The sequence below is a fragment of the Gossypium hirsutum genome, unplaced genomic scaffold, assembly GCF_007990345.1.
Source record: "Gossypium hirsutum isolate 1008001.06 unplaced genomic scaffold, Gossypium_hirsutum_v2.1 scaffold_228, whole genome shotgun sequence".
NCBI lineage: Eukaryota > Viridiplantae > Streptophyta > Magnoliopsida > Malvales > Malvaceae > Gossypium > Gossypium hirsutum.
In genome coordinates, this window is record NW_024402893.1 from 19,092 (window position 1) to 39,530 (window position 20,439).

General features: G+C 32.9%; 1 protein-coding gene across 2 annotated transcripts; it reads right to left on the bottom strand.

The window, feature by feature from the left end:
- Positions 1-210: 210 nt before the first annotated feature.
- On the bottom strand, positions 211-11,584 carry LOC107951985 (cytochrome b-c1 complex subunit 7-2, mitochondrial). 2 transcript variants are annotated; one of them, XM_041110382.1, is made up of 4 exons: positions 11,290-11,584; positions 11,053-11,210; positions 10,388-10,435; positions 211-420 (listed from the first exon to the last, which is right to left on the bottom strand). In XM_041110382.1, exons 1-4 carry the CDS (start codon positions 11,381-11,383, stop codon positions 226-228), a joined length of 495 nt encoding a protein of 164 aa, XP_040966316.1. In that variant the 5' UTR covers positions 11,384-11,584; the 3' UTR covers positions 211-225. The 2 variants fall into 2 exon arrangements, with proteins under 2 accessions (XP_040966316.1, XP_016742674.2); XM_016887185.2 differs by lacking the exon at positions 211-420 and adding an exon at positions 9,953-10,216.
- Between the last annotated feature and the right edge of the window lie 8,855 nt (positions 11,585-20,439).

Consider the following 20,439-nt stretch of genomic DNA (forward strand, 5'->3'; position numbering starts at 1 on the left):
CAGTGCATCTTCAGTCACACTGGCTATGTTGAATGAATCACTCACCTTCATAAATAATTGAAGGTGGAGATGTGGATCTTCCGTGGGCATACCACTAAATTGGCCAACCGTTTGTAGCATTTGAAATGTCACTGGTTTCAATTCAAATTGGGTTGCCTCAATATCTGGCCTTCTAATTCCTGGGTTTAACTCACTGAAAAGTCGTACAGCATATTGTCTGATGCATCAATCCCTATCATCGAAAATGACGATAGGATTTCGTACATAATCGGCTTCATTACCTTGGTCTTGATTTTGATTTCCAAGGTCCATCTCGACTTGTCTTTCAGCTATTCGTTCACGTCTTTTTTGTCTGAAAGTTCGCTCAATTTTAGGGTCTACAGGGAGTAAATCGATAATTCGATCTATGCTCATAAACACCTGTAAAGAAAATCACAAAAATAAAAAAGAATAAGTTAGTAATGTTAGAAATAAATCAAATTGAAAATAAATAATTTCACGAAAACAAATGACTATGGCAACAGTTGACAATCCCCGGCAACGGCGCCAAAAATTTGTAACGCTGGAGTTTGTGCAAGTGTACACAGTCGTTATCAAGTAATAAGTAAATATCGAGTTATCATCTCCACAGGGATTGTATTTGTGCTAAGTCACTTAATTTGTAAAATTATATTAACAATTTCATAAATAAAAACACAATATAGTTGAGAAGTGGTGATTAAAATATATTAAACTAAATCCAATGATCCCTAATGCAAATTATCCTAAGTATGCAAAATATATAAATGAAAAAGATTTAGTAAAATTAATCACAATTTGCAACAATTATAACATAAATAAACTAGGATAATTACTTTAATTAAACTCAATTTATTATCAACATGATTAATAACATTCGGAAAAACATTCCATGGCAACTCGATCTTTCATGAGTTTGGAAACCACATTAGGTCCTTTCAAAATTCTTTACTTAGTAAATACGCATTTTATTAATCCTTATTTACTAAGGGTTTCTTAGCATTCGTGTGTGGTAACAGGGACGTGCTAGGTTTGAAACAATTTAATCACACAAATCTAAAAACTATGTAGATAACAGAGCTTGGTTAGAGTTCTTATGCAACCTATAATTCAATCGGGTTAGGATCTAAATTAAGCATGCGCATTTCAATTATGCGTCCATTAGTCGTCGTCTGGTTAGGATCGCTCAGCTAATTCAGGTGCATTTCAATCACACATGAACGAAATACAGACTTGATTTTAAATGAAAACATGATCGATTGAGGCACAAACATTATAAGCATGAACCAAATAAATATTATTTAATCAAAATAATCATCCTAGCTTAAATAAAATTAAGCTATCATTGTTGTAAACAAGAACAAAGAACACATAGCAAACATATTTAAATTAAATTTAAAGAAAAGAAAGATTAAACCCAATTCAGAGTGGCTGTCACCTAAGACTCTGAATGACGAGACTCCTTCGTTCCTTTACTTTGCTCCTTTGCTGATGGCTCTCCAAGGTGGCCGACCAAGGTTTCTTTAAGAGGCTTAATTGCTAAAATCCTTATGCAAGGATGATGAAGGGGAAAGATAGCTAAAAGAGGTGAGAGAACGATGAATGAGTGAGAGATGATGGGATGAGGGATGATTGAAAAAGTGAGAAATGAGCTCTTATTTATAGGTTAGGCAATGGAGCTAGTTTGCTAAAACATAGGAGTGTCCATCCTTTGAAACTTCCTCCAAGAGTGGTCGGCCATGAATTGAGGAAAGGTGGCTGATTTTTCCTTGATTTTTGGTCAATTTGAGTGCCACAACAACTCAAGACTAATACTCGATCATCAGCAAATCTTCAAAAAAATCTCTAATTTCTTTAACTCTTCAAGGACTTTGTATAATTAAACCAAAAATTAGTTTATGACATCCATGTGCAGCTGAAAATTGGGTTGACTTGGTCCCCAATTTGGGCGGTTTTGCAATTAGAAGAAAACTCTCAGACCTGTCCAAAAATAGTAGTTAGTTTATAGGACCAAATAATATAATTTAACCACTTTAATTAATCAATTTACTTAATTAATTAAAAACCAATTTACTTGGTTTTAACAACAAATTTAGGTAAAAAGGTAATGAATTATGAAAAATCCTATATATTTTTCAGTTTACACCTTCTTACTAATGATGCAAGGTCAGGAATGAAGTTTTACACAAGAACATTTTCACAAGATTTGGTACACCTAGAGCCATTATTAGAGATGAGGGGTCTCATTTTGATTGCAAGTTGGTAGCTAATGCTTTCCATCAATATGGGGCAAAACATAAGATTGTCACTGCATATCACCCTCAAACAAATGGACAACCTGAAATTTCTAACAGAAAAATTAAAATTCTTTTAGAAAAAGTGGTGAATCCTACTCGTAAGGATTGGTCTACTAGATTAGATGGAGCTTTGTGGTCCTATCGTATCGCATACAAAATACCATGGGGGATGTCACCTTTTAAGCTTGTCTATGGCAAGCCATGTCACCTTTCTGTTGAACCTGAGCACAAAGCATTTTGGGCTAGTAAGAAGCTGAACATGGATTGGGTCGCTACTAGCCATAAAAGGTTGTTAGAATTGAATGAAATGGAGGAGTTCCAAGTACAATATATGATAATGCTAAGCTGTACAAGGGAAGGCCAAGCGTTGGCACGATAAAAGAATAATGGCAAGGCAATTTGAATTAGGACAACAGGTGTTGTTGTTCAACTCTAGGCTCAAACTGTTCCCTGGTAAACTAAAATTTCTCTAGTCAAGTCCTTTTGAAGTAGCCAAAGTATATCCTAATGGAGTTGTTAATATCAAATACTTGAAAATGGGGTCACATTTAAAGTTAATGGGCAACGCTTAAGCACTACTGGGATGCCCATGTGGATCGAGACAAACACTCCATTGGCCTCCGAGATATTTGAGCTAACAATTTCTTTTATATTTCTTTTCTTTAATTGTTTCACTTTAATTTTATTTTAGTATTCATTTAATATTTTTTCATTTTTGTTTTTATTTTTGAGTAGTTTTCTATGATTTCTAGAGACAGAATAAAGAATGTGAACTTAGCAATTGTGATATTAAGAGGAGTTTGTCATAACATTGTGACAAATTGGGTAAATGGATAGCATGGTACGATGTAATATGGGTTGACCGGGAAGAAAAGTCCAAGGGAGAGATTTGTTTTTTTTTTTTTGGATAGCTGGCCAATTTTTATTACTTGGCGAGCCCATAGAGGAGAAGCTAAACTTTTTGTTTGAGGACTAGGTCACTTCACATTCCCCCCCCCCCCAAAATCTTTTTAATTTCTTTCTTTCCTCCTCCATGCCATGCAAATTCCTTAGCATGTTTCATTTTAGCTTAACTGTCATCACTATCTCCCTTATTTTCCTCTTCTTAACTACTCACGTCTCTTAAGTTTCTCTTAAATTTTCCATTTTTACTGTTCTTTCTCTTCAATCTCTCCTATCTTTTCTTCCACTACATTCTCAAAGATTTCGTACATTCTTCTTCAATGGCTGGCGTCAAGACTGCTTCCAAAATTGTTGAACCATCAAGGGCTAGTGCTACTAAACCAAAGACGTTCTTTAACAGTGTCGCAGCCACAAAATACAATAACAACATCAGAAAACACCCTTTTTGTTTTGAGCAAGGGTTCTTGTTCAAGGACGAACCATACATGGGATATGAAAATCTATGTCTTCCATAGTAGAAAAGCATGGGTGGAGTATTTTCTATTTGCACCCTGAGGACGTTTTAGGGGATACTATTCGAGAGTTTTTTGCCCATGTCAATTCTCCAGATTCTCCTTTTATCTACATAAGGGGCACTTCCATTCCTTTTGATGAAAGTCATATTAATGCACAGTTTGGTCTCACTAGTGTGCAAGACGAACACACACCATTTGCTGACAATGTCATTGCTGAGGGTTTAACCCATGTATTAGATGATTTATGTACCAAAGGTACACAATGGACAGTTTCTAGTCAAGAGTGTTATATTGTTGTGAGGTCTTTGTTGAAGCCTATTGGGAAAGTGTGGTATCATTTTCTAAAGAGTCGACTTATGTCGTCTACGCACAATACAACTGCTTCAAAGGAAAGGATGTTTTTACTACACTCGATCATAAAAGGGAGAAGAATTAATGTCGTAGGATCATTTTTCATGAGGTACACCGGTGTGCTAAGAAAATGTCAGTAGCTTAAACTTCCTCTCCCTTATTACTGCTCTATGTCGAACCGCCTGAGTCCCCTCTCAGTGCAAATAAAGATATCACCCCTAACAAGGTAGACTGTCCAAGACCTCTTTGCCATGATCCAAGGCAGTGATGCTACCAAGGCAACTCAGCATAGTCAAGCCACCACTTCTACTATTGCACATTCTCCCACTACAACACCTTCAGTTTCTCATAGCTCCCTTGAACAACAAATTTTGCGCTCCTTAAAGCAGTTGGAGCAAAGGATGTCCCTTTTTGAAATTCAGCAGTTCCACCAGGCAAAAGAGATGGTCCAGGCCGAATAGTAGCAAGATCAATATTGGACTTATGTGAGGAGTAGGGATTTAGCTATCAGGAGATCCCTGTAAAAGAATTTTACAAAGCCAATGTTAGAATATACTGTCTTCCCCGCCACTTTGCTCCCATTTTCTGATGCTGCCGAGGAGCCCACTCAAACTATTGCTGAAGAGCCCGAAAAGATGACATCCCTGAATATTGAGAAGGATGAAGAAGAAGAAAAAGATAACACTGCCACTACTGCAACCACCAAAGGTAAGGACCTTGTTCCACCTTTGCCACCAGCTTCCGTAACTACATAGAATCGTGACGTTGATCTTCTAATCGATGAGCTCACGAAAACTAATAAGGAGGGGGAAAATGACCCCCAAAAAGAGGAAGTGGCGGTATAAAGTTAGTGCCCATAATCCACTCATCGGACAGAATGAAGTACCTACATACTAGTCCAAGCCAACTAAGTTTACTATTTTTCATGCATCTTGCATTTAATTTCTTTTGCCATGAAATTTGTTTTGTACAAATTTCTCTTTTGGTTGTTCTCTTATATATCTGGTCATGCATTAAGGAAAATGCATCCATTAGTTTTGGGGGGTGTTCCACATTTAGGCTACATTGTATATTTAGTATATATGATCATTTTAGTATAGTTATTTTAGTATAGTTAAATATGTTTTGCCACTACCATGTAACTATTAAGTATTGTTTTCTAATAATAAGTACAATTTGTACTTATGATGTTCGATAATGAGCTTAGATTCTTCAATACACCTAGAACATGTGAGAGTGGATTAAGTGAATTTAGCTTAGGATTGGTTTCTTAGAATATGGAAGGGTTGTGTTTGGTGGTTTGGCAGGTGCAGAATATAGAGAAAGAAATAAAAAAATGAAGTTTAGTGGGGTAAAAGGTTGGATAGTTTGCCACTTTGTATGCCGTGGAAATTCCGAGAAGATTACCAAGTCAACACTCAACGCATACAAGTCTCAGCCCAACTCTACTTGTACAAAAAAATATTCCTAAAAAAGATGAGAAGATATCGAGTGCTATTGGATTTACCATAGGAAGAAAAGCTTATAAAAGGCTAAAGGAGGAAACCCTAAAGGATGGGGAAGATCTGTAGGTAGAAATAGAAGGTAGCAGCGAAGTCAAAATAGAAAGAGGAAACCAACGGTAGTCCCTCTTAGTCACCACAAGACACTGTGTTGCTGGAACGTGGATTAGTTTGGCGGAAGCCATTTTCCCAAGTTATTCCATTATTTCTTAATTTTTTCTCCCGTGAATTAATTTGATTGAAACGATATTGGATGATATTTTGGTTTTGAATTTACTTGCCAGCTCATGAACTAAATCTCATAGGGTTGGGATTACATGATGAAACATTCACTTTCTTTAATGGTTGAAGCATAGATCTAAATTAATTTATTTTTTCATTCAATTGTATTTATTTTTAAATTGTATGCGTGCAATCCCTACACATAGACGACTGTGTAGCATGCCCATGAACGAATCTAATTCTGAAAAGGTTGGATTAGTTGGACTGAAATTGAATGATATGCGCAAGTCTCAACCGATACTTGTAGTAAACTCTAGACATAGAGCAACGTTCATATAGAAAGAAAAAAAAGCAGTGTAAGATACCACGCTAAAGGTGTATAGACATATATCGCTTGAGGCAAGGTAACTTGAGGTTTTGCTCTTGAAAGAAACATACTACTTTAGAACCCTTCTGAGCAGTAGATTGAGTATGATTTGCTGAGGCATTATTGATAGGAAGGGTAGATTCTTAGTAATCCCGACCTTCCAAATCAACATTGTATATCCTCTATCATTTGTCGTAACATCTTGACAGCACATATTTAGTTGTGTACTTGTTCGTTACATATTATCCTCGTAGTTATTCTCATAATTTTCATTGCATTTTTACTCTCTCTTTGCGTGAGCATTTTCCAGTATTAGGCAGTACAGATTTAGCACATATTATTTTCCCTCTAAATTACCACTTCATACTTATCTCTGTTTGTCATAGCTATAATCATAATTCATTATAATAACTTGATTACTTTTATACCTAATCTAATCTCTGTGGAGACGATCTTACTTATCAATTTTATTACTTGAGCCGATGTGTATACTTGCACAATTCGCATATGATATTCACATACGACATAGATGTGATTGTCTAAACTAACAATACATTGGATAAGACTCAAGTTGAATTTATCCTAGATTTATTTTTGAATTTATTCAGTTGTGACGTTCATGGTGTGACTTATGCAAACACAAAGTAAGGGACAAATCATATATTTATAGTCCATGTCCTTTGCTGTATTAAAAACTCGACCTCTCATGGTTGTAGGCAAAAAGTTGGTATATTGGGTACATGACTTAAGCATGATATGACTTCACTCTCAATAGTGGAATCATAGCTCAATAAAAGAGTAAATGTTATCCTCTCATTGGTATTGTATGAATTATGAAAATGGAATTTAGTTAAGGGTCATTTGTTTGAGACAAATGATTTTATCATTACTAATTTGAGTAATCATCATTTTTATTGTGAAATATAAAATGGTGACCATGAGATAAAATGGATCGAATTAGGTGAACAAATTTAACTTAAAGGATCGTGACAATGTTATTAGACTAAAGCTTGTAATCAATAGCTTTTGTAATGGTATATAATAGTGAGTTCATTCATGGTACCTTAGATGGATGACTCTATGACTAAATAACTTGTCATTAAAAAAAATGAAGAGTTGGAACTTAATTACTAATTATTTAAGCCCTATTTATATATGTCAAAGTAGTCCCTTCACTAGTTTAGCACAACTCTTTAACGAATTACATTTAACATGAACACTTGCATGGAACCATAAACAATTGAACAATAAGAAATTGATTAGTGGATTTACTCATTGGAGTAATAAGAAGTTTGAAGAGATTTATCAAATGGTGTTGATAAATGAGAATAAATTTGTGAAGGTCCACAGTCCCTATCCGTTTCAACTGTTAGTAATAGGAAGGTATAATGGTGTGGTAGTCATCATATTTTATAGGTCTTTCGAATTTCTATTTATAAGTCTTCAATAGTTTTTAGTCTAAAATTCAAAACCACACTTTTTTGTATAAATAAGGGTAATAACATCTATAAAAGCTGTTTCCCTATGAGCTAGACTCCAATTCTTTTTAAGCTAAGAGAAAGTCTCCCACAAAAGCTACAACCACACTCTAAAAAACAGAATGTATTTTATATTTTAATATAATAAATATATAAGCACAAGCTTGAAAATTTTGAACTGACCAATATACCATTTATTGTTCAATATATACTGAATTTATCATTTTAAATATTTTTTATTATTATAAGCTTTATCAATTATAAATAAAAATTTTAATTTTACTAAAAATTTGGTTAATAAATTTACTTGATAAAAAATTTATAATATTTATAAATAAGAATTCCGATTCTATTAAAAAACTTTTATTAAATGAATTATAAGATAATAAGTAAAAATAAATTTTATATTAAATTTAATTTTATATTTATGAGATAAAAAGTACTTTATATTTAATTATTATGTTTCCATTAACCAAAAGAAAGAAACATTAATTTGTTCTAAATAGAAAATTTTAATTATTCATATCATAGTACTTTATATTTTTCATATATGAAATTTAGAAATATACATTATATAATCTAATGTAATATATTATGATTATATTAATTATATATTATCTATGAAGCCAATCTTTCTATTATTAAGAAAACATAAAAATTAAATAGTAAATAATTAATATACATATATCAATTTTCTATAGTTTGTATAATGGTTTAATAATGATTAGGAAATTATATTTAAATAGTCAAATAATTTATATACATTGATTATGCTAATTTGTTATTATTTTGAATAATGCCGATTTGTATTAGTTATATGAAATAAATCAATATTGTACATAGAATATAGTAAAATTTATTTAATTATGATTTGAATTTTTATTATTATAATATTGAATTGTTAAATAAGTTAATTTGTTTTAATTATATTCAACAATTTAAATAACAAATATTACTTTATACTAATTACAATAATTAAAAATACATTACTCAAAAGCACGTTATGACCATTTTCATATTTTGTTACAATTGACACTCTTTCGTTTCTTTTTGGAAGGCCTTCCTTCACCCTTGCCTATATTTTTAGCTCTCAAAAACAGGGGTTTATACCTCTGTTCCTCTCTTTCAAAACAAATGATAACATGCTTTGGTATGAAAGAGGAAAAGACAAAAGAGAAATAATTCTGTTTAGAAGACAAAAACAAGGAAATCCTTGCTCTAGTTATTTATATCAGATTGAGCAGGCTTCTAAACTTTAAGTTTTCCTAAAGGTCAAGTGTATCTTTTGAGTTTATCCAATAAATTATAAATTAAAATCAAGATTATAATACATGAAATCATTAAATTTCTTTGAATATATAATATATGCACCTTACCAGGGATTGTAATTGTTCCTAGGCAATATAGGGCCTTAAACCTACATTGATTTCTGCACCCTTAACAAAAGACCTATAAATTCAACACAAGCACTAATTCCCTACTCTGCTAAAAAAATAGAAATGTAAACCATAACCTTATGCCGAGTTGTGGCAGTTTACATAACAAAGCACAGTTCAAGAGTCCATGAACCAAAAGAATTCAAGGGAATCAAGTCGATGAAGGATGTTATCAATCATGTTTTTCAAAACATACTAAGTAATGACACAAGTATTCTACATATCCAGATTGAAATATACTAATTACTAGTCATGCCATCTCACAATCACAACATCTCTCAGTTTTACAGAAACTATGTTCCGGTGGGAGAAAGGAAATGAAAAGAAAAACATATAAACATTATTTGGATAAATTTTTAAAATGAAATAAAGGGATGGGGTTGAGCACCCCTCTTTTTTCCTCAAATGTTCCATTGTTTTTTTTACTACCAAAATTTCATACCAAGTCTGTTCTTCAATTTTCAAAGGCCATAACAGCCTTCCCTAATAATTTATTCATAAACTTTTTCTTTAATTTGTGCCTGGATCTTAATTTTTCTTCTCATTTTATTATAACCTCACAAAATCTTCTTCTTTTCTTTTAACAAGATAAAGATGAAGAAACATGTAAAATGGAAAATTAATACCTATAACAATGGAGGTTTTTAAACTTATCAAAACATAAAATACATATACAAGTTTATAATAATTTATTTTAGTAAGAATGTTTCGGTTCTTGATTTTCTCATTGAATTAAATTTCAAAATCATATTGGTCTCTATAAAGATTCCATCATACATTTTTACTGATTCATAAAAGTACATCTTTTTGAAATTGTTTTTCTTTTCTAACAATTAACCTAGTTAAAACATTTAATTTCACTATTCACATAATAATTTAATTAAACATTTCATTTGAAAGGACATAATAGGAACAATACAACACACTCATTCCTTACATTTCCATTCATTAAACAAAGGATCTTCATAATTTGTCCTTCCCATTACTCATTTAAGCATCCAAACAAGGGAATGGAGAATCTTTTCCCTTCTATGAAAACCTCTATATTTCTTTACTTACTTTTCTTCCTTTTCCTTTGCTAACTTCATTCCAAGCATCGCATAAGTACCCATGTAGGAGACATATACCTCAAGTAGACATGGATATATGTATGACTTTCATGTTAGGAATACTTAGAATAAATAGAATACTCTTGTTCGAGCACTTATAGATGTCATGAAATTCCATGAAATAACCAAAGCCAAGAAAACGAAGCTCAAGGGAATTAGTAAATAGAGTTTTACAGTTCAAGAACTTACAAGAGCAAGCATATCTTGAAGATAGCTCCTAAATGGTGTTTGCATTTGCTGCAACGGACAATAAAATCCAATGAATTATAAGACCTCGAAGTATGACTCATGAAGTGAAGATACATGTTCACATAAAAAACACTGATTAGCTAAAGCAATTTTTTTCCTCATGCCCTTTTGCTTACTAATTAAGAATGATAAAGCGTACATGGTTAGAATTATAAACATAATCAAGATACAATTGATGTTAACAATATAGACATTCCATAACCATAGCATATGAATTATGCAATTTTAGTTCCTTATTCCGCATCCCTTTTGTTTTAGTTTTATACGGATTGAACTCTAAAGGTAAATATAATAACTATAATTAAGGCTTCTATACTAATGGTGTTACCTGCTGATTACAAGCAAAATATAGCACAAACTGAAGCAACAAATCATAGTCAATAAATCAAGTGAATTATTCTACCTCAGTTACATCCCAATCCGAGACTACACGATTACGTACACATACAAATTCGAGATTTAAAAAAAAATCTAAAGAGAAATATATTGTTAAATCCATCCAAATATACAGATAAACAACAAAGACCCACCCCCAAAGAAAATGAGAAAAATAATATTCTACAAATCTGAAGTGAAAATTTAAATAATATGAAAAAAGAGGAAACCTGAAGGTTTTCGGGAAGATACTCGTGCTTCATAGAGAGGTCCATCGAACGCTTAAGGCGTTGGTTGCGGGCATTGACGATCTCACGGGGCAGCCGATTCAACGCCTCCTTGATATCCAAATCATAGTAACGGTCGTATAAATCGTCATAGCGAAGGCCTAAACAAATTGTCGTATTAAGTTTAATCGAATTAATTAAAAAAAGAGATTAGGGTTACATTTACGGGGAAAAGCGTACCGTATTTGCGGAGGCGCTTGGAAAGGATTTCATGTGCAGAGCTGCCAACCAGCTTTTCTTGGGATCCCAGAAATGACTGCAAGAACGACGACATTTTGGCAACTCCCTTCTTTCTCTCTACCTCTAGCTTAGTTCCCTTCCAAGCCTGTGTCTCCTATTTATTTTGATTTCAAGGAAGAAAAGGCTCCTGATTATAAGTGATGTGGCAACCTAAATTTACGATCCACCTTGTATAAAAACGTCGTATGATGGTAATTAGACATGTTGATCTGCGGTTGAGTGGGTTGATTGATCGCGTTAGAGTGTATGAATATTGACATATAAATAGGCACAAAATATAAAGAGTTAAGAAGCTGTTTTTATTATAAATGAGACATGTAAATTGTATATTTATAATTTATAACGGAATATGAAGTATTTCATGATTAAATCTAAACAAATCGGATGATAAGATGGGTCAAAGATGATATCATGCACAAGAAGCTAGCTAGCTATTAGAAGGTAGTATTTACCACAAATCAATAATACATTTCCAAATCAGTAATAAGTAATGAAGTGATTGATTAACATTCATGTAAATAACTATTGGATTAGGGATTTAGATTGACTAATTTTCTTAATTGGTCCAATTTTATCTCCTGGTTATCATTTTACTTAATTAAGCGATTTAGTCCAATTTATATCTTGACATCACTAAACTAAATCGAGATAAACATATTTATACTTGATAAGTTCTAATTTCTATCTCACTTATCTAAATATTTCCTTAGATCATCTTCTAGATTTTTAAGCTTATTCAATTTAATCCAAATTTTATGATCTAGTCCCTAAACCTTAATCAACTAATTACACTTCAATTAACCAACCACTAATTAATTTAGTTCCTACCCATTATCAATTCATAAGACTCAATCAATTCATGTTAGATAACAAGAAAATAATGCAAAATGGATAGGTTGAGAAATGCTTAGTAATATTGATGAAACCCTTAAATTGATTGATAGAGAAAATGTTGACTCCTTGTATGTCAACAACCCAATTATCAGTTTAAAATTAGATAACAAAACACTAAAGATCTATGAAATATTAAATAATATACGAAAGGTATAAGGAAGTCCCTATACTTTTTAGGCTAAAAAGGTATAAGGGTAGAAATTAAAAGGAATTTTCTCAAATCTAACCTAGAAAGGAAGTACTAAGAATCTAATGATTGACTCCTTTCAAATTGTGTCATAGAGTTGTTTATATAGTAACACAAATTAGCTTAAGAATGACAAAATGCCCTATTATAAAATGTGACTTAGCTTAACTAGACATCAATTGTCCTTACAAATTTCCTTGTCAAGCCTTGATGTTGCGACACCCAACCTTCGATGTCACGACACCCTCGATAGTCTACTTCATGAGTATTGGCAAGCTTCCGTGTCGCAACCTGGTACTCAAGTGACCTAGCTTCCTCACTTTGGTGTTTGGGCTCAAGGTTGCCACTTTGGTGACTTAGAGTCGCGACTATGTAGGCTGGTGTCGCAAACCACTCCCTTGATGTCACGACTTTGAAGGCAGGCACTTGGGTTACAATTTGTTGAATTCCAACTCCTTGAGTGGAGATAGAGGCATTGGTGTCACGAACTAAGACACTAGTTTATGACTTTGGCACAACGATGGCTCTTCCTTACATTTTTGCCTCAGTCACATTCCTATACAGCTCAATTCAACCATTAAACATCTAACTGTATAATTTTTCTTTTGGGTCTAAAAAGTATGGAAATGCAACAAAAACTAACATCCAACATAAAAATCTAATAAGTAACAAAAAAGTAGTAAAAGCTTTTTATAAACCACCTGAGAACAAGTTCTTTAAGAATCTAAGAGCTTAGTTTGACTATCAAATTATGACAAATCAAGTTCCCCCACACTTAATGTACAACCCAAATCCAATCCGATGAACCGAATCCGAATCTTGGGTGTTACCACTCTAATACAGATGGAACTTACTCTACTTACACAAATTACAATTGATTTAACTATTTAATTACAAGACTTCATATACAATACATAAGTATAACATTGAAGAATTTTGATTATAAACATAAGGAATCTGATTCCAAGTATTATTTAAATGATGTCCTGGTCTAACATAGTTATCCCGATTTAAGTGTAACAACTCATTTTTAGTGAAATCTGAATAGTAGTTTCGGAATCCAAATTCGAGGTTAAAAAATTTATTTTAAATATTATTTTATGATCTACAGCATGGTATAGTATCGTATTAAAATTTCGTTAAGAATTTTACCATTTTCTTGTTAAATTTGTTAAAGGCTAACCGCGTAGAGTGCAAAGTTGTGTTCTATTAGCTAAAGGTATTAATAGCATAGAATTTAAATTGGAGGTCCTTATATGGTAATGACCATTAATCTGATAGTGGATGTGCATGGCTTGGCAATTTTTATTTTTAAGTTAGGTAAGGTTATTTGGTAAATATGTAATAAAATAAAATAAATAAACAAAACAAAGCTTTCATCTTTGTTTCTTCTTGAACCAAAATACAAGCAAAAAGGAGCTTTGGGAGATTGAAATTTCAACTAAATAATCCCTTTCATTAAGTGAAATTTGGTTTCGTTTTAATGATTTTTATGTTTTCGAGATCGTTATAGGCTTAACCTAGCTATCCGAGGACTAATTTACAGACTATTAAATTGTTTGAATTTCAATTGATGAATATGTTAGGTTTTTGAAGTTAATGGTAGAAAAGTAATGGTTTTTGTTAGATTAAATAGCTTTTGTAGTGATTTTTGATAATTTGTCAATTAAGGGTTTAACTGAGAATGTGATAAATTGTGTGGGTAAAGTGTGAATTGTGAATATATGGCTGCTATAAGCATGTTTAAATTTCAGTTGGCTTGGGTAGGAAAATTGATGAATTTCATTTTTTCTAAGCTAGGGACTGGAATTGTAAAGAAATAAAAAAGTATAAGGGTAATGATAATTTTTCCAAAACATGATTTGGACTAAATTGATTAGAATGAAGTTTGAATTAGTTAAATTGATTATATAGACCAAGAAAAACAAACGTATAGATTTAGATCGAGGAAAAGATAAAGTGTTGGACTATCGATCGTTTTTTTCCATACAAGCTTAAGGTAAGTTTGTATGTTTAATAAGCATTAAATTATATTTGATTAAATGCTTTTATATTATATTCTTGGTATTACAACTCTACGGAAATATCCACGAAGTTTCGATGACTTACGGATCCCGTTTGGACCTTAGGAATAATAGGATACAATGACATATCATTAGGGGTTCATGTTTAGGGTGCTGGTCTATAGTCTTACCGGTGGTTGAGTTCTGGCATGTGTTGCGGTTACTTGACAGCTTGTGTGAGCAGCACCGTGTAGCTACGTCTGACTAATAGCTTGTGTGAGGAGACCCAATTATGGCTCGAGAGAGGCATTGATATTAGATATGAGATAGTAGTGGTTTCGACCACGTGTTGGCATATAGTGTGCCAGATACCGCGTATCAGTATTATTCTAAGAGGTTCAATGGGACAGTCTAGTTACGAGGTTATATGAGTTCGATATGAACTAGTAAGGTATTTACGTGATTACATAGAAATGATTATATATTGATATATGAATACATGGTTAGATGTTTCATGTATACGAATTTAAATGGTTGTTGAACTCATATATGATTTCTCGATTTTTATATGAATTACATGGCTAACTTAGTTAATGAATATGTGACAGGTTTTGGCCAATTGAGTTGTGATATGCTGGGTTTACTTACCTAATTGTGGTTAAATGGTAAGTTAATTCTGTGTTATACGAACTTACTAAGCTTAATTGCTTACTCTGTGTTATTTTTCGTGTTTTTAGTGGTCGGAAGCTTGGTTCGGGTTAAAAGTTTAGAGATTTTATCACACTATCAATCGGCTATTTTGGTACTTATGGATATATAGTTTTGTTATAAGGCATGTATAGGTCATTTTGGCTAATGATAGCCCACATGTTTTGTTATGTTTTAGCCATTTGATTTGGCTTGTATTTGGTTGTATTTTGTTATGTATATATGTAAATGACCTTATATATTTGGTGTATGGTTATCTGTGAATGTGTTAGTTTGTGAATTGATATTTTGGGTACCAATAGTTGAACTTGATAAGTGATATACATGTTGAGTTTTGGCACATTATGCATATATGTGTTTGACCATTTAGGTAAGTTTGGGATACATAGCTGGTATGTTTTAAATGGTCATCGAGGTGCCTATGGGCATCATGGTTGTATGTGATGATATTACATGTTTTAGCTTGATTTGGGTTGATTTTGAATGCCTATTTATGTCAAGTCATATGCAATTTTTGTGTTAGGTTGGTACCAATTTGGGTGAGAAATATGGCTTGGAAAATGATCTATTTTTATCCCCAGGTAGAGACACGGGGCATGTGTCTCAACCGTGTGTGGTACACGGCCAGTGCACGGCCATATGTCCCTTGTAACTTTTAAAAGAACAAGTCAGTAGCCTCACATGGCTAGCACACGGGCGTGTGGTTGGCCGTGTGACCAAGTCAGTAAGCTTACTAGTTTGACATGGGCTAGGACACGGGCGTGTGTCCCCATTTCAAATGCCCATTACGGCCTAAGACATGGGCATGTTCTTGATCGTGTGCGAACACGGCCTTGCCAACGGGCTTATGTCCCCTGCACCTTTGAAAATTTTCATGTTTTCAAAAATTCTTTAAGTACCCGGTTTTAGTCTTGACTTATTTTTAATGTTTATTTTGGGCCTCGAGGCTTGCATTAAGGATGATATGACTGCGTTTGATTGTTTCTGATATGACTGTGATATGAATGAATTGTCTGTTTGTTTGATCTTAAGTCGATAAGCTCCGTAACCTTGTTTCGACGTTAGATACGGGTTAAGGGTGTTACATTAAGGTGTCTATTGCCAAACAGATTCGATCACGCATCAAAGCTTGCTATGTATGCATAAATCCAATATACCACTCATTGGGTGTAGTCTAGCATCATTCTCCAAGCACAACTACGCATTTAACCTAAAGCATAAACACATCCATATAAGTTCATGAGAACTTAGTGAGAATAATCATTTATACCTTAACCGGTTGATTTCCCCAACATGGGCGGATAGTCATCACCATCAGCTCCTTTTCTTAATCTTTAGTTGTTTATCATCAGGAACAGTTTACCATTATGAAACATTATACTTCCTTCTATCTACTATATCATGGTCAAGTTCCCCTTAAATATATTCATCAATGGCTTCATCCTTTCAAAATTTCTTCCTTTTATACTCATATGATCATGATTCCCTTACTCAATGTTATTCACAAAATAATGTTTTAATTCGCTTTCCTCGCCTTAAGTTTCTTTGAGTACCTTTCCTCTTACTTTCACTGATAGATTCCCTTCTTCAAACAATTAGACTTAGCCTTTACTCAAGTTTATTCTTAATTTACTTAACATACTTTGAATTCACCACATGCTCTGGCGCATTTCAATTTCTTTGTTCTTATTTTAAGACCATGCATGATACACTATAACATTTAATACGAAACTCTCCACAAAGAAGCTCATTAGAATATCTCATTGAATGTGTAATAGATACACCATAGAGGCTTTTCCTTCTAAGTTCATTACCACTATCGTTCTTTCAAAGTTCGCCGTGAATGCCATTTCTTTCCCTCAGGGCTGCCACAGAGCATTTCTTTGAATGGTTGCCACAAGAGCCATTCTTTAGAGTTCGCCACAAAGGCTTCCTTTTCATTAGATCGCCACAAAGGCTCTATTTTCATAGATCACCAAAAAGACTTCTTTTCATTGATAGCTACAAAGCTTCCTTTTTCTGGCATGTTTACAATAGGGATTCGCCTAAACTCACATTTTTGAGGTTTGCCCCTCATTATCCTGGGTCACGCTGAGAACCCATTTGGGTAATCACCTTTGCTTTAGTTCTTTTCCATTATGATGCCATAGCCCAACTATGGTCTTACACAATATGGTGCCATGGCCATGGACTTTTCCTTTTAGATTCATATCAGAGATCGTGTTTTTAATTCAGACACCACTTTAGACTCCATCGCAATGAATAGGCACATACTATTCATACACTGACATCATTCAAGACTCAACGCTTGATCATACAGACACTAAGCTATTTCTAGCATGCCTATACAACCATACTTTAACTTTAGGATTCCTTCACTTACTTACCTAAATCATCAGATTCATACAAACTACACATGCAAAGTCCATCAAACATGTGACACTTCAACCTGACCAAGACGGACTGACCCAAATTCGAAGTTTATATTAGCCCTGAAGCGATCTCCAGCTAACGACCACCCCGACGCACACCTCAACCTATAAACCTCATTTATGACTTTTTAACTATCATTTATTATACAGAAGTAATTTGTGAACCATTTTAAATTTTTCTAAGTATTTAAACTAAGGATATTTTGGTCATTTTATCACCTAAGGTTAACTATCCCGATTTTATTTCTAAATTGTTTACCGACCTTATTTTAGTCAAATTATGCAAGCCATAAAAATCAGCTTAATTCGAGTTCATTTACTATGTCTAATTCAAGTTTTATTATTAGGGACTAAATCGTACTTCTACAACAAATATGCAACAATTAATCAAAATTTAACACTTAATTACCACACTTATCAAACACCAATTAATTCAGACAGCTGCATAACCTTAGTCGCAAGCAATCCACTCTCATGGTAAACTTTATTAAACATTGTTAGTATAAAATACATGCTTCATACATCATGTTATCAACCACCGTACGAACACTAATCAAAATACCATAAATCAAACATCAATAAAGCAATTATAAATCACCAAAATTAAAGTCCAAAATTTAATGTCCATTGTCATTAGAAGTAAATAACACTAGTCCCAAAAGCATCAAATGCCTCTTATAGTCTTTGAAGTAAATTTCTAAGCCACTACTGAGCCTTATTCTTGGATCGCCCTTGCATTCACTTCTCGATCCTTACGCCTGGAAATTCTTTGCACGAAATGTGAGGGTGTGAGCTTAAAAAGCTCAATGAATTGATAGTAAAAACATCAAGTAATTTGTACCCAATCATGCATAAATCAAAGCAATTAAGCATTAATTTTTAGTCACAACATGTTAACATTTCATTATAACATCATATGCTATTTCAAGAATTAAGAATCAATTTTTCCCATGGCATGTAAAATCATCTTTTAACACATAAACATTCAATTATATTTGGCATAATACATCCTTGGCAATGAGTAACCGTGTTACATACAATGGATAAATGGATCTCCGAACTCCCACAAATCAAATACAGTCCTCCGAATGAGGGTCGAAGCCACCGCTCCTTTATAGAGCCTCAATAAAACCCGATGAGTGGAGACTCAACTCAATACCCCCTTATCTACTCCAAACAATATCCAGAGTCTATGCTCCCATATCAATGGAGTTTCACATAATCTTATGGATGCCAACATATGCAATGGATGCCATGCAATTTGCCATGTAATCATAATACAAGGCATAAAACTATTGTTTAATCACTTATTTAGGATGTTAAAATGCAAGTCATGTTCTAACATTTAACATAATAAAATAAGCATAGCCAGTATCATTTCTAATATACCAATTAGAACCCTACAAATAATATCAGCTTTCTGCTTCTTTTTTCTTATTTTTTTTTTTAATCTGCCAATCTCCTTCTTTTTTCTTTTTATACATATGCGCATAAAACCATCTATGAATTACTCATTCCTAATCTATTTATTCCTCATTTCCAATTCCCTTAATATCCCTCACCTTCACACTACTTTAAGCAAATTGTGTCAAACAAGCAGTTGAGGTCATATGATTTAATGGCAACAACTGAAACGCAATTTGATAAAGTATTAACAAATTCTACAATCATTAGGCTCTCATTACTACCTTACCATGTTGACACAGCCGAGAAGCCGAATTGGAATTCATCAACTAAACTCCCTTTTTTAGCATCTTAACCTAACCCTAATCTTCTATTCTTAGTCCAATAACTGTATTCTTATATGATTCTATCATTAATCCATTTCATATTTTTCAAAACATCATCTATGTTCTTGATGAATTCGAATTTCTCAAAATTGGACCCATTAAAATGGTTTATCTTTTGGTTTAAGATTAGAAACCTCTTTTGACCTATTTTGAGCTTAGACATCCATTAATATTTGGATTCCACTCAAAATTAATAAGAGTACACCATTGTTGATCCTTAAGTCAAGAATGAAAAAATTAAAGGTTGAAAATCCATTATAATCCTTTAATTAACAAATAAGGATTGAAATAAACTTAAAAACAAATTTAGGAGATGAGGATTACCTTAATTGAACTCAATCATTGATTTAGAAATTTGAATCAAACACTTGTAGAATTCAGATGCTTTTGCCAACCTTGAATTATTTCGAAGATTTTAGAGAGAATTTTGGGAGAGAAAATGTTTAGATCTATTCTCTATATTTGGGTTTATGAACAAGCCAAAAAGAAAAGAGGAAAAGCTCTCAATTCAAGTGAAAAATGAGTGAAAAGTGAGGTAGTTGCAGAGTTTTTTAAACAAAAACACCCACCTGGATTTTCTCAAATTTGGGGAATATGCCATCAGCCTCCTTTTTCCTTGTTTTAACATTTGCTCATTCCTCCCAAAATTCTAACATATGGTTTATTATTGTAAACACCTCTTACACATTCTCCCTTGTTTTTTCAAATTAGTCCTATTGAATTAATATTTTAAACACCTAATTAAATCCCATTTTAAATATTTTTAATTTCCAATTTAACCCATTTTACCCAAAATTTATTTGAAACCATAAAATTAAGTTTTCTAAAAATATTTTTTTCGAAATATTATTTACTGATTTTTAGATGAAATTAAGCTAACTAATTAAGAATATAAATAGCTAATTAACCCGAGTAATTCCCATTTTCACTCGGAACCCTTTAAACTTACCCGAAACTACTAGACCTATTTTTGGGGCCTAACAAAACATATGTGCAGTAGCATAATCATCAGACCATACTTTTCTAGATCTGGATTCATAGATCAATCACCTTTCACAAAAGCTCTCTCATGAACA